General features: G+C 41.9%; 1 protein-coding gene across 4 annotated transcripts in view; it reads right to left on the bottom strand.

Moving 5' to 3' along the window:
- Positions 1-3365: 3365 nt before the first annotated feature.
- The window catches only part of LPAR1 (lysophosphatidic acid receptor 1), a 67298-nt gene continuing 56623 nt past the window's right edge, over positions 3366-14040 (bottom strand). For all 4 annotated transcript variants that reach the window (XM_064735390.1, XM_064735392.1, XM_064735391.1 and 1 more), the window contains one exon: positions 3366-4397. In XM_064735390.1, coding sequence (XP_064591460.1) covers positions 4096-4397 — 302 coding nt within the window. In that variant the 3' untranslated portion in view covers positions 3366-4095. The remainder of the gene's footprint in view (positions 4398-14040) is intronic.

The following is a 14040-nucleotide window of genomic DNA, read 5'->3' as shown; positions in this document are numbered from 1 at the left end:
CCTAAGGTAAACGGAGTCCCTAACAAGCCTGGACTTGTTTAGTGCCCAGCTGAAACCATTAGCAAGCTAAAGGTGTCTCTGGGGTGAAGCACCACAGACGCCGCCTTCGGCCTAGCAGTGAGGCTCAGATGGCCCAGGCACAATCTAACTGGTAATATTGGGATTCATATTCTAATGCTTTCCTTTTCACCAAGTGGCCTACTCCAAGCCTTTGCTGCCTGATTGTTAAAGTGCTGCTACAGCTGTGACTACTGGCAAAGGCAGAGTTAAAAAAAACAATGTGGCAGCTATTTAAAAAAACTCCATTACTGGTGCACTATGGACAGATTCCAATTTTAGGAATCAGTGCAAAAGCCCTTTTTCGGTGTGCCCTCTCTTCTATCTGCCCAGCTTTTAGTATCTCAGTCAGAAGCCAGCCTGAAGGTGCCAAGGGATCCCAGAAAACTCAGAACAAAAAAAAGGCCCTGACAAGAAAATCAATGTGTCAAACATACATAGAATATATTTTCAATCTTTTATAAAAAAAGTTGTGCTTTTTCTGACTGATGAGTTACCTAGCTTCTGTATATATCACAGCAACAGGGAATTAAAATTCAAAGGCCATCTTTTTAATTAGTTTTCATACTTATAGTGCCACTGAAAATACATGAAGTAGAAAAACACATTTTCCTTGATCTGCATATTCCTTTTAATACACAACTTCCCACCACTACAATTGCTGACATGAACACCATTACATTTGAACTTCAAGAGGATTTACTTGGACCAGAAGCAATCAGCAACAAAAGAATTTTAATGACTGTGGGAGGATTGTTGGTATTTTAAGAAGTCTTCTAAAACCTTTTGAAGAATTTGAGATAAGTAAAAATAAGTGGGGCAATCTTTTTCCCTAAGTACTTTGCACCATGTTTTCACATAGCAGAAGTCAGCTCTACAACTGCACAATGTGGCTGGAAAATCTGAATAGAAGACCAAAACTTAAAAAAATTCTGAGATGACAATAAATGGCTGGGAACCATTCTAAGGAACACAGCAAATGGGTCCTTCTATTCCAGGCTCTGGTTTTTATTCTCTTTGCTCACTGGAGCTTTAATTTCATTAGCTTGCAAAGAACTACTCAATTCACAGATCAGATTTCTTAAGGATATAGGAACAACATGTCAACAACACAAAGCACTAATCAAATTGTTATACAGCAGCCATATGCTCAGTGAGCTCCTCCAGCAGAATTGTACAAGCAATATTCCTCCTGCTGCATTTGATCTGAAACATTGCACTTCACCTTTTAGAAGAAAAGCCACCTGCTGTCAGACATGCTCCTGGATTAATATACCTGACAATGGAATTTAACTGCTGCTAAGAGTTCAAAAGGTTCACCTTCTGGAATTGTTGAGTGACTCCTTGGGTTGAACTATGTACTTGGACAGCAACTGCCCTCTGTCACAATCACAGTGACGACAGAAATCCTCCCTGGACATCTGTCTTCACAAGAGGCCTTTGGACCCACCCATGTTCAAACAAGCACACCACTCCTGTTTTCAAGTTATTCACCCATGGCTTCTCAAAACCCACCAGACTTCCAGCAGGTTAAACTAGGGTGAATTTTTTAGCAAAATAGCAGATTTGCTGCTATTTTGTAACATCATCCTCCCACCCTATCCAGATGAGGTTCAATAATAGCATGCAAATAGCAGTGAAAAGAACATGGAAAGAACAACTCCCAGCTCAAAAACTCCCAAACCTTAGCCAAGCCAGAAGTGTCTACAATCTTCTACTTTCATGGGGATGTTAGGGGCAGGAAAAAGTGCTCTTGCTGAATCCAAGGAAGAAAGGAACTCCAAGCATTTTTGCGAAAAAAACCGTTTTGTTGTACTCAGATATCTGTCTTTGGAGGCAGTTTTACCCTCTCCTTTCTTCTGCTTACCTGCACTAGTTCAAGTATCAAGCAGGCACTAAGGAAAATATATGAGTGGATAAGCAAGCAGATGCTTTTAAATGAAAAAGTTCATGCAGCCTGCTTTTCTGTTTCTCACTACAGTTCTGCAAATAAAACCAAATCCATCTGTACATTCACTTGCTCTCAAATACAGTCAGAAAAAAGACTGGTTTTGTTCAAAGCCAGTGGATATATTCAAAACCTTGGTCAACTGGCAGACAATGTAATGTTTACTCGTTCTGCCTACTCCACTTTCCACAGTGTCCACACAAAACTAGCTTGACTGTTCAGGTGGATTTCAGTTTTAGTGAAAGCAGTGTCATAACTCTCACTTCATTCTGTGGAGGCAGGATTTGTTCACTTATTTCTCTTCCCTCTCTAAGCAAGGAACTGCCTATTCCAAGCAATTTTTTGCTTCGAAGCATAAAATCCAAGCATCTCCTCAAAGCAAGAGATGTTGAAAACACTGGATTTTGCTGAGCTGACCCTCCACCCTCCATTTTTTCCCTGCCCAAATGGGAGAATAGAATCCCTTAAGTTACATTCCAGTATGGTAAAATGAAGGATATGTATCTCTGGGTTGTTTTGTTTTGCGGGGTTATTTTTTGTGAGTGAGTCTTTTTCCCTTGTTTTTTTTCTTTTTCTTTTTTTGGTTTTTTTTGGTTTTTTTTGTTTTGTTTTGTTTTGTTACCCCCCCCCCCTTTTGTTTTTCCTTTTCGTTGTAGAGGCAATTACAATGACAAAAACAGCGCCAGGAATTTGCTGTTGATATATTTTACATTGTTAGGATAACATAGAGTTTCCTGGAAAGAGGTCCCAAGTTTTTTATCAGCAAGATCCCACCTTTGCTCACATGTACCCTTCTTGACGAGTTTTGTTTACTATCAGTGATTCCTGGTAACTGATATTCACATGAGTGACATTTCTCTTCAAAATAGTCTCATATGGAAAAAACCCTGTTAGCTTAGGTACTTATAACAGTGTACATGTGTGGCTATTATCTGTAATATGGTCCAGTCATTTGGATTGGATGACTATCTTATAAAGTGTTGACTTCACAACACAAAATTGTGCCTTGGTTCTTAGTAGCCCACTGCTTTTGAAATGAAGGAGGCATCATTTGAATGGTACCCGACAAATACTTCTCAGTGCAAAAATGCTGAAGGTGTTTTGTTTTCCGTTATAGGAAAGGTTCCATAAAAACATGCATTTTCTTTTTTGCCATTAAAAATGCATATGCTTTTTGCCATGAACAAGAAAAGTATTCCAAGAATATGCCATAAATACAACTTTTGTAATCTACCAACCTGACTGTAGCCCTTTAAGAGCCTTAGGGATGTATCCTACTTTAAGAACTTATCCATAAAAAACTTGGTACCCCTTACATGTTACAAATTTCATACTGTACTTCAAAGAAGAACCTTATATATATTGTGACTAAAGTACTGTTTATTTCATAATCTAAACAAACACTGGAATACAGTCTATGTTTTTCTACTTTCCGGCAGACTTTACAAAGAGATTTTTTTTTTCATAATTGAAACAATCTGCATACACACAGAACATGCATTCTCTAACACCAGTAATGAAGGTAAGAAGAGTCAGTTTCCCTCATCTTCCTGTTGCCTGTGTTAGAAAAAAATACTTCTCTTTTTACTGTAGTTATGACAGTGTGGCTAAGGATACAAAGACTAGAGCACAGTTTTACTCCCTGCACAGAAAATGTTCATCACAAGCATGCTGATGGTGATACATATTACATGTCTATTAAATGATAGGCATATTTTTATCCCCTTTACTCCCTTTTTAAAAATACTAAGTGGCTACATGTAAATGCAGTGAAGCAGGTATAAGCTTAATTAATCAGAGTTGATTCAGACTGGCACCAAGATGCAGCAAAGTCCGACAAAGTCTCAGCAAGGCTTTCTGTGGATCACTGATGGCCTCTTCTGCAAAGCAACCACGTTCTACTTTTTCAAAGCAAAAATCAAAGGCTTTGCAGCACGGCCAATCTTGTGGGCAGGGCAGTCTGCGCCGGTATGCCAGGCCCCCTGGAAAAGATGCACTTGTAGTCCATTAGTGTTTGAGAAAACGTGAGTGGGTTACCTTCCCCGGGGCCACGCCTGCTGCTCTGTGTGGGCCAGGGGCTGGCCGTGGTGTCACACCACGGAGTGGTCGTTGCTGTGCACGCCAGCCAGGATGGTGTGGTTCAGGGACGAGGCCGAGCGGTCCGAGCCCTCGGTGGGGCCGTTGGCGCTCTCGCTGCGCTGGCAGCACAGGATCTGCTTGAACGTCGCGCTCATCTCCTTGTCCCGGTAGGAGTAGATGATGGGGTTCATGGCAGAGTTGAACTCTGCCAGGAGCAGGAAGAATTTTTCATAGGCCAGGACATTGCACTGGGGACAGCAAACGTCGAGGAGCAGCAAGACTAATCCTGGGGTCCAGCAGATTATGAAAGCACCTAGAAAGAGAAAGAATGGACAAAACACAAAGTCTACAAATATACTAATATACCATTACTTGTCAAAATTCCACAAGAACCATTCAGACAGAAGCAGCAATGGTTAATTTTCTCTTTCAGGATCATTGTTCCCACACTCTCTTTTCACTGACCCAATGAGAGGGATGCCTTTCAAAGATCTGTAACTGGTTATGGGCAGCACATCAAAAGAGCAAGACACACCCCTAAGCCCCAGTCCCAGCCCCCCACCATCTGAAACTCTGCTTGGCAAATACATTTACATTTAAAGTTGATAATGAGGAACATTTTTTCCCTTCAGCTAGAGACCTCTGACTAATCAATCTCTTGATCAGAAGAAACAATACTGCAATTTACTTCTCAAACTAATAACAACAAAGAAAACCTTTCTGTGAGTGCTGAAAAAGAAAAAGAGAAAGAAAAAGAGTGGTGCAGGCAGCAATTCTCAAGAAAAAGAAAGCCTGGTTCTTGTTAACCCATTTCAGCCCCATTATGTAATGGAAAGCCCTAAACACACATCCTTCTTGCACTGAAATGCCGTCCTTCAACGGATCTACTTCTTTTCTTAGGGGTCTATTCAATCAAAATTCAGAGGCTCATCAGACTTCAATAGTGTCAAAGCCACAGAGTCTTACACAGATTAAAATGCTTCCCCCCTCCTTTCTCTGTTTTCCAAAGCTCTGAGGAGAACAAAGCCCAGAACAAAATTCAGAGCTCAATGCAGAAATTAAATCAAATGCTTTGTACTTTATTGGGAGTACTGAATTAAAGGAAGATTGTAACTCCTTGCAAGAGTTACAGGAGGTTAGAGAGGCTTTAAATATAAGCTCTGCTGGGGAAGCCCTTACACACCAGTCATGTCAGAACAAAGACAGGGCTCCTGAGATTTTCCAGGCTGCTTTACTGAGGTGGAAACCAAAATCTTATCAACACTGAGCAGGATTAGCACAGGCAGCAGCAATAAGGACTTCCCAGCACTACGCTGAGAGCGCTGTTTTCAAACTAGTTCTCCCATCACTGTGGTATTTATTTGTTTATATACTGCTCCTGTTTTTATTACAGTGATGGCCTCTTGCAGTACTAGCACCTAAGTAAATTCCCACACCAGGCAGACTTTGCCAGGCCTGCCAAGAAGGTGCCAGCAATTTCCAGCTTGGGCAGTAACTGTAAACTGTGCAGTTTGGACAGCAAACCCAGGTAGGTCAAATAGAAGAAGATTTTCCAAAGGGTCTGCAAGCCTGCAATACACACCAGGGGACAGACAAAGGAAATCACACACACAGGCTTTTTACACACCAAAAAGCATCCCTAAACTGACTTTGCTTGCAACTAATGGTGCCACTCAATGCCTATGTCTTTGCTGACCAACAATGCTCGTCAATGGAAAGAAGCTGGGGGATGAATTGCCAGCTGCCAGGTCAAAGCACTGAGCTCTCTCACGAAATGACTTTGTTAGGGTCCCTGGCAGCAATGTGACAGCATGGGGATGAAACTCTCCCAAGCTGAGGTGGCATCAAACACATGAACCCGCTTCATAGCTTTTGTCTTTTTGCAGCTCTTTTGGATTCCAGCAGTCCTAGAAAAGAGTACTTGAAACCCATGCAAAGGACTAGAGGCTTTTGTCCCTTCCTTTTACCTGTTGCCATAAGAGTAGAAAACTGCATTATTTTATTTGCAGCATTGTCCATGCTGATAGAATCTGCCCCCTGCACAGAAAAGCTCTGCTGAGCTGCTTTTTGCAGAAACAAAGTCATTAATTCAAATTCAACAACTCACTGTTGAAATTGTGCATGTTGTGTTTAGCCTTCTAGCTAGTAAGGCAGCAGTGCACTTTATTTTAGTTTAAGCATGTATTTTCTTCTCTATAGGCTGCCTTGGGAGAACAACATCAGAGATGGGAACACTGCGAGTCATGGGATCTACAGTGAAGGACAAAAGACAATGACAGCATCCTCACCAGGCCTGTAGCAGAAAACTCCAATGTGGAAACAATGGAGCTAGCAGGAAAGCTCTCATAGCATTGTTCAAAGTTGCAATTGAAGGCTTCCAATTTTCCATTTTTTTTTTTTAATCTGTTGCTAAGGAATAACAGAACGTTCTGTTGGCATAATTTTTGATATGTTAGAAACAGCCACAAAAAGCTCTATGGTGAGGCAGATATGAATTTTCTCCTGAGAAAGTCCCAAAGTCATCCAGAAAAATCCACATGCACTGCACTGCACTGAACACTTGTCTCAGATGGAGTTCCTGAGCCTCTCTGGGCTCCTCAGTCTCTCAGACAGGTCTGATAACCTCTGTGCTGAGGCTTGATTGGCTGCACTCAAGAAAAAGTGGACTGTGGTTGAGCAACCAACTAACTGCTCTGTGCAGCTCAGGCTACACTGAAAAATGATAAAAACAAAAGTTGCCTTCCCATCCAGCTCTGGAAGGAAGTCACCATTGTGCAAGCAAAACATCCCCCCAAGCTAATGGCTCTGGCAGCTTATGAAGTACTTGTAAATGGTTACACAAAAATGCCTCAGCTTTGCTCACTTTATTTAACTGTTGGTACACTGGAAAATACTGAGAAGCATCACTCAGGTAAGGATATGTTTGAATTAGGTACACAGGAAAACATAAATCTCAGACTCTTAATACTTCAGATTTAGGAAACTTCATCTGGTTAAACACGGAATTCCTTTTCTGCAAGGAAAACAAGGATAAATTTTTTCCCCCTCTTACTTAGAATATTTGTTGAAGTAAACTGGAAGTGAAATTAAATTCTTCACCTCCCAGAAATCTGCTGTGAATTGACTTCACCAAGAATGAAGACCTAAAAATACCACATTTAATAAAACAGAGACATCCAAAAGCTTCCTGCTGCCATATACTGGAAAGCCTTAAGCATACACCAAAATACTGATGTTTTTCTGCTCAGAATCAGAACTGAGAGCAGTCTGAAGTACAGTATTAGTAATTTCCTGGTGCATCTTTACATTTTACAAACTTGGTCAAACCTAAATTACAATAACATACAAAGCAGATCTGTTGCATTCAGTTACTTGAACCTTTGTGGATATGCCAGAGTCGTACCACATTTAGGTCTTTGGCACTAGGAGAGCCCAACACACTTGAAAAAAAGTGCAGACTTTATGTCTTTGGGTGGCTGAAGAGCACTGTTCCCTGGAAAGAGAGCACCTTGCGATATTACCTCTAGCCCTGGCAGTCCTTCAAAGGTGATGGCACTGCAAGAAGCTAAATGAGCTCTTCAGTTGCAGCAGAAGGAACATTCCCATGGAGCACGGCCAATGTCTGTCCTGCAGGTCAGGCCACTGAGGGCTGGGTGAAGAAGGAATGCCAATCAGGCTGAACGCCATCAGGGCTGAATGGCTAGCCATTAGACAGGAAAGCTTGAGGCAACCAGAAAAATAGCACATCTTAAAAGATTGAAGGGTCCCTATGGACTGAGAAGCATGTTTTACAGCAGGAATGAGTTACAAAAAAGCACTTATGACCTAATCTAATTTTCTGCTGAGGTGTGACACCTCTTGTCACAATAAGAAATGAAACTCTGACTCCTTGTGCATTGTCTGTCTTGCAGAGCTGTGGTAGAAGTCCACTGGAGGCTTTCCAGTGTCCGTGATATGACTACATCTCATCTGTCTTGAGCCCTTGTCTGGTGCATCAGCGCAGATTATGTTTCCATGATAGCTGGATGTTGGAAACTCTTGGGTAAATGAGACAAGGCCTCACAGCAAGGTTTGACTGCAAGACACTAAAAACTATTGTAGGCAGTAGGCATATGAAACCAGCCATGATAAATCACACAAAAATCAGTCAGAGCAAGAACAAAAGAGAAAACAACTCCAAAAACCAGCAGCAGAAAAGAAATAAGCTACACAAGAATAAACACTCATGAGCTAGTCACTTATTACTAGGATACCAGACTGGATGGCTACTCATGAAGCTTCTTGTGTTAGCAGGCAAAGTGTTTCCTAAGCAGCACTCTTTTTTCTTTTTTTTTTTTTTTTGTCTTTTGCCTTGGAGAGCCTATGTCTGTGTTTATTCTGTGAACATTTATTCTGTGAACATTTGTTTTCCTCTAACTCAAAAAAGCAAAATAAAAGAAGCACTTCTGCTTCTGCCAAGTCATACACTGCTGTCCTTCAGAGGCTCCAGAGGGATGTAGCTCTTGTCAATGCACACCTATTCTGAAACACCCTTCTTCTCTGCCTTAACCACACTGTGTCCCTTTCATATGCTCTCTTCTATTCATCTTGTGTGTTAACCCTGATATCTGGCATGGGCTCACACTCACCCTGCAAATTCCTCAGTCTGTGTGGAGAGGAAAAGTGTTGAAAGGGCCTCTTTTAGGGAGTGAGAGAAGAAAAAAAAAATCTCTCCTGTATCTGCAGTTTTTTAAGGATTACAGGAATAGGATACGGAACTAGCATATCAAAGACAGAAAAGCAGAAAAAGATGCATTCCAGCTGAACTGCAGGAATGTTTATAATCTGCTGCTGTTGCCCGTCTACTCTTGTCCATCTGCTGTCCTCTCCAAATTCCCTCCTGCCCTCAGAGTGGTACTGGTGGCAGGCAGCTGCACCTCCTCTTCCTCTGGGACAACAGTGACTGAGAGAGGAAAGGGCATTGAACGTCACTGTTATTACTGTTATCACAGCTACCAGCAGGGAGAAGAGTCCTTCTGCACTTGGTGTGGGCTAAATGCAATGCTCTCAGAGAATGATTTGTTTTAATTAACAAAACCATAGCCAAAAAGGGCTGCAGAAGTGCCTGGCATTTTCGACATTCTGATTTAATCCCACCCTCATCAGGGAAAGCCACTTGCTATGCTAGCTGAGGTGCAAGCTCATCAGCTGCAACACAACTGCACTTCTTCATGTCCTAGCCATCTGAAACCTGTATTAATAGTCCTTCTTATCACACTGAGCATTGTTTTGTGCATGGCTTGAACAGAGATGAGTACTGCAAGTATGCAATAGTGCCTGTTTACAGCTCTGTGCTGTTTTCCCCTGACACAAACATGACAGCATGAAATCTAAAATGAATGAATGACCATAGATGCCAAAGATCACAAAGAGCATTTATCATGCTCTAAACATACAGAGTGTAGATGCGATTCTTCTAATTCTAGTCTGACCTAATTTTTCCCAATTTTGACACAACACTATTACAATATATGCTAATAGTTCTTGGTAGATGAAAACACTGTTGTTGTTTTTTGTACTTTTTGCTGGAAATGTTAACATAGAGGTAATGTTTGCTTTGACCCATGGAATTTTCATGAGAAGAGATAAAATGTGACTACCACAGTTTGATCAGATGACTAGACTTAATTGTTTGCTAAACTTGAAAAATTCTGAAGAACTTGATATATGAAAGGCTTGCCTCTCGATCCACAGACTCCAAAAGACTTGAGAAGGATGACAGTGAAGGAAAGTCCTTGAAAAATACCGCTGGTGGGGGAGAGCTGCCTACAGGGTAGAGGTAAGGACGGCCATGCTCAAAAAGGTGCTATCAGAACAGCTTCATTTATTGAAGGTGTCTTTATTTAAGAAAGCTGTATGAATTATGGAAGAGTGAGAGATTCATAGCACACTCCTGCAGTTTTTGATTGATTGTAAAATGCTGCCTTCTCTGACGTGCCTCTGGGAGACTTTAACACTATGGGTGCCTTTGTGTTTCAAGCCAAACCTTCATCTTGTGAGGCTGTGTGTGAAAGAAAGAGGAAATATGTCCAGAAAGAAAGATGTAAAACAGTGTAAAACAGGAAATGAGAAACAATGCAAACTTAAAAAAATCTACATTAATATTCATGCAACGCTATCTTACATAACTTTCCTAAGATGATTTGAAGCAAAAGGATGTGAGCACATAAGAGAAAATACACAACTAGAGACTATATGAAAGAGGCTGTGTGATACAAGTTACTATCTTGTCTTTCATGACAGTATATATGCCCCATCCCTAGGGATCTGTTCTAGTCTCCTGGGAGCTGAGCTGCTCTAAATGTGCAAGTTATAGATAAAACCCTATCCTCAGCTATATCAAATATCTTAACTCTGCATGAATTCTGTAACTGTCAGGTTTGGGAGATTTTTCCATCTACTGTACCTGTGGTTTGTAAAGAGATTTTAGAATAAACTGGTTAAGCTAGTATTGCATCAGATCCCTGATTCCCTACTTTTCCACAGCTACATGCACATGCACAGTCCAGCCCCTTGCTGAATCTTGTTTTGGGAATTTCAGCTATCAAGTTTGGCCAGACTTTGTACAAAATAATGGCAGGATTGTGTAGGAATAGAGAAATCATGTCTTGCTCAAAAATGTGTTTCCTCTTCTCAGCAGGAATTCAGAATGTGTCTGCTTCAAACATTTGTTCTCACCTTTGAAGGTGCACAGAATTTTTGGTGTTTAAGGCATGGCTATCTTTGTCAACAAACCATCCCTTCTGTGAAGAACCCATCTGCTTCCACCTTCACACATCTGTCTGGTTTAAAACATGTTAATGACTTAACATGAAAGCAGCCTTGGGGCTCTGCCTGTGCTCTGGCTGAGCTGGGAGGACCAGCAAGCCTCGAACCCAAAGAGTTAAGTCCTGTGTATATTACCATCACCTCTTTCTGAGCCTTAATATGTAGTATTTCACGTGTGTCTTTTCATCTATTCAGTCCTCATCACCTTATTTCATTTCAGAAAAAATAAAGTAAAAAACTCTTTCTAGGGGGACACACCATCTTGACTACCAAGGATACTTCTGCTGGCCCCTAGACTCCTTTGCTACAGGCTGGCCTCTGCTCTACCTGCTCTCTTCCAGCACTCACTTCATCACATTGCCCCTACTGAAAAACACATAAATACCCTGGTGAAATCTTTAGGTCAAAATCTTTCTTTTAAACCAGACACACTTTGGCACTTATACCTCCTACACAAAGGGTTAACTGAAGAAACACCTGACCTAATATGGTGCTACAGCATTAGCCAATAATCCCTCTGGCATCACTGGCTGCATGGCCACCATCTCTGAGCAGCATGGAGACACACAGACACAAAATGCCTGTGGTCAGTAGGGCTGCATCTACAGTGATCATACCTTCCCTTATCTCAGAGTGAGCTGACATCTTTCATCTTCTCTCCCTGCTTCACTTTGCAAATCCAGACCAGAGGGGATGAAGAGCAGCTTTCCCCTCAGCCAGACTCCCAAGTGGCAGCTGTGGGAATCTCTGTGACCTTGCTCTCTGCAGCACCTTGTGCTTACTGACCCGAGTGCTCACTTGCATGTGCTGCAGGCAGGGTATGCTGACATTCAGACTCCTGGCTTTCCTTCTGGAGATCCTATCTGCTGCATGGCTTCCCACCTGGACACCACCAGGTGGTCCTTCCACCGAGCCTGGCACCAGATGTGGATGTTTCCCATCCCGCACGGTCCCCAAGCACTGTGGTATCCCTGTAGCATCTGCAGCTTTGACAGAGTCAAACAGCAAAAAGGCAGAAAGACTGGGGAGGACCAATAACTAAAATAAAACTAACTGAAGAGAAAATGAAACTGAGCAGTAGCAACCCACCAGAAGTGATCTGCTTATCTCTAGCCCAGGTTAACACCTGATGTAATTGCCCACCAGATGCTTGCAGTCTTGCAAGTGGGTGTACTGGTTTTTGGCCAGCTGATCCAGCTGCCCTCAAGTATTCCACAGCTGACATCTCTGAAGGAGAACTCCAGTGCTAAAGCAAATGGAGGAGACCAGGAGGATTTCTCAATTGACATCTGCAAACCAAAGGTGTTTGAATAGCCCTCTTTTAGAACGTACTTGTAATGGTTTTAAAGAACAAATTGCACAGAGGAATGTGCAAAACATATTCTAAAAATAAAAGCAAAAGCTTATTCCTGCTGTGATTTATCTGTATCCATTTGAATCCCTCAACACAAGAAAAATAGAATTTGCTCCTGACCTAGTAACTGCAGGAGAGAGATGGTGCACTGCCCCTCTTAAAAGGGAGAAACTAAGGCTTTTATCTATAGAAAGCATTTTAGACAAAAACAGGAAGTCATTAAATGCCAGTGGTCAGCATTTCAACTGATTTCTAAATCCATAAAGATATGTGAAGCTCATGTCTGAATAAAAGCTTGGCTGTTGCCAAAGCAATCTGATTATTTATCTCTGTGTAAAGAATAACAGTAGTCCTCATGGAGTTTCTCTGTTGCCAAAAAACCTGACACACAGAGGAAATTTTGGTGTCTCTTTCAATTTTCTGGTGTTCTAGACAAGTCTTTATGCTCTAACTTGAAAACAAATACTCCTACAGTCCCAAATCAGTGCTGGTAGCTTGGCTGGAAAATGAACACGTAAGCCCAGCTGATAACAGGCTCCTGGTACTGGTCTCCCCAGGTTGCAGGAAAAAGAAAAGCAGGCAAGAGATGTCTGGGGAAAACTAGAAGCAAGAACCATAGAATCCCAGAAAGACCTGGGTTGGAAAGGCCCTTAAACATCCAATTCTAACCTCCCACCATGAGAAGGGATGCCACGCATTTCATCAAGTTGCTCAGAGCCCTGTCCACAAACCCTTCCAGTGATGGGAGAGTCACAATTTCTCTGGGCAAACTTTGCAGTGCCTCATCACCCTCATAGTAAAGAATTTTGTCCTAATTTCTAATCTTAATCTACTTTTCCATTTAAAGCCATTTCCACTTGTTCTATCACTCCATGCTCTTGTAAAAAGTCCCTTTTCAGCGTTCTTGAAGGCCCCTTTCTGGTACTGAGAGCTGCTATAGACTCTTCCCAGAGCCTTTTCTTCTTCAGGCTGAACAAACCCAATGCTCTCAGCCTGCTCCAGCCCTCTGATCATCTTGGCTTTTCTCTGAATGTGCTCTAATGGGTCCAATAAACAACTTTTAGCTCATACCTGGCGACCTGTTTCCACCCCCTAGTCCAAACTCAGTTAGGATTCTCTTTAGCGGCCCTGATTGCTCATAGGAATGACTTGGGACTTCAGGTGGGGGTCACCAGGTCTCCTGAAAGATGAAGATGCTTCTGCAGAAGTGAAGGCTCACTGCAATAGGCGGTGCGAGGCCAGGGCAGGACAGCTGGCACATGCAAGCAGGACTCACAGACTGGACTCTCCTCTGCCTGCTTCTGCAGGGTACGTTTAGTGTGCTTGGGACTTGCTTGGGTGTTTCACTGCTGTTTTAGCAGCTGCAGTTTCCAATCACAGAAAAATAATTCACAGCCATGTTGAAAAAGCCCGTTCTGCCCACTTTTCCTACAGAAATCCATATAACTTCTGTGGTACTCTGCTACATAGTCAGAATGCTATGCTCAAACAATACAGCATATTTAGCAGATATCAAACAACTTTGCTATGTGAGATTGTTTAATTGTATTTTCCTTTGTTGTTAAGGACATTAAGTGTTACTGGTATTATGTTTGGATAAGCTCCAGTTGCAACGCAAGATTCCAAATAAAGCCTGGGTGGATGCAATTTAATATGTAAAGGACTGCCTTGATTCTTACATAAGATTAAACTAACATTAGAAGAAAAATATTAGCCTCTGTTGGTTCCCTTAATAGGAATAAAACTGTTTTATTTAACATGCTAATACCGGACTCTGAGTAGGAGAAAGTGTTAC

The sequence above is a fragment of the Zonotrichia leucophrys genome, chromosome Z (genome assembly GCF_028769735.1).
Source record: "Zonotrichia leucophrys gambelii isolate GWCS_2022_RI chromosome Z, RI_Zleu_2.0, whole genome shotgun sequence".
In the NCBI taxonomy this organism is placed as follows: Eukaryota; Metazoa; Chordata; class Aves; order Passeriformes; family Passerellidae; genus Zonotrichia; species Zonotrichia leucophrys.
Note: the sequence above shows the minus strand (reverse complement) of the source record. Positions and strands in the feature narration are given on the sequence as shown.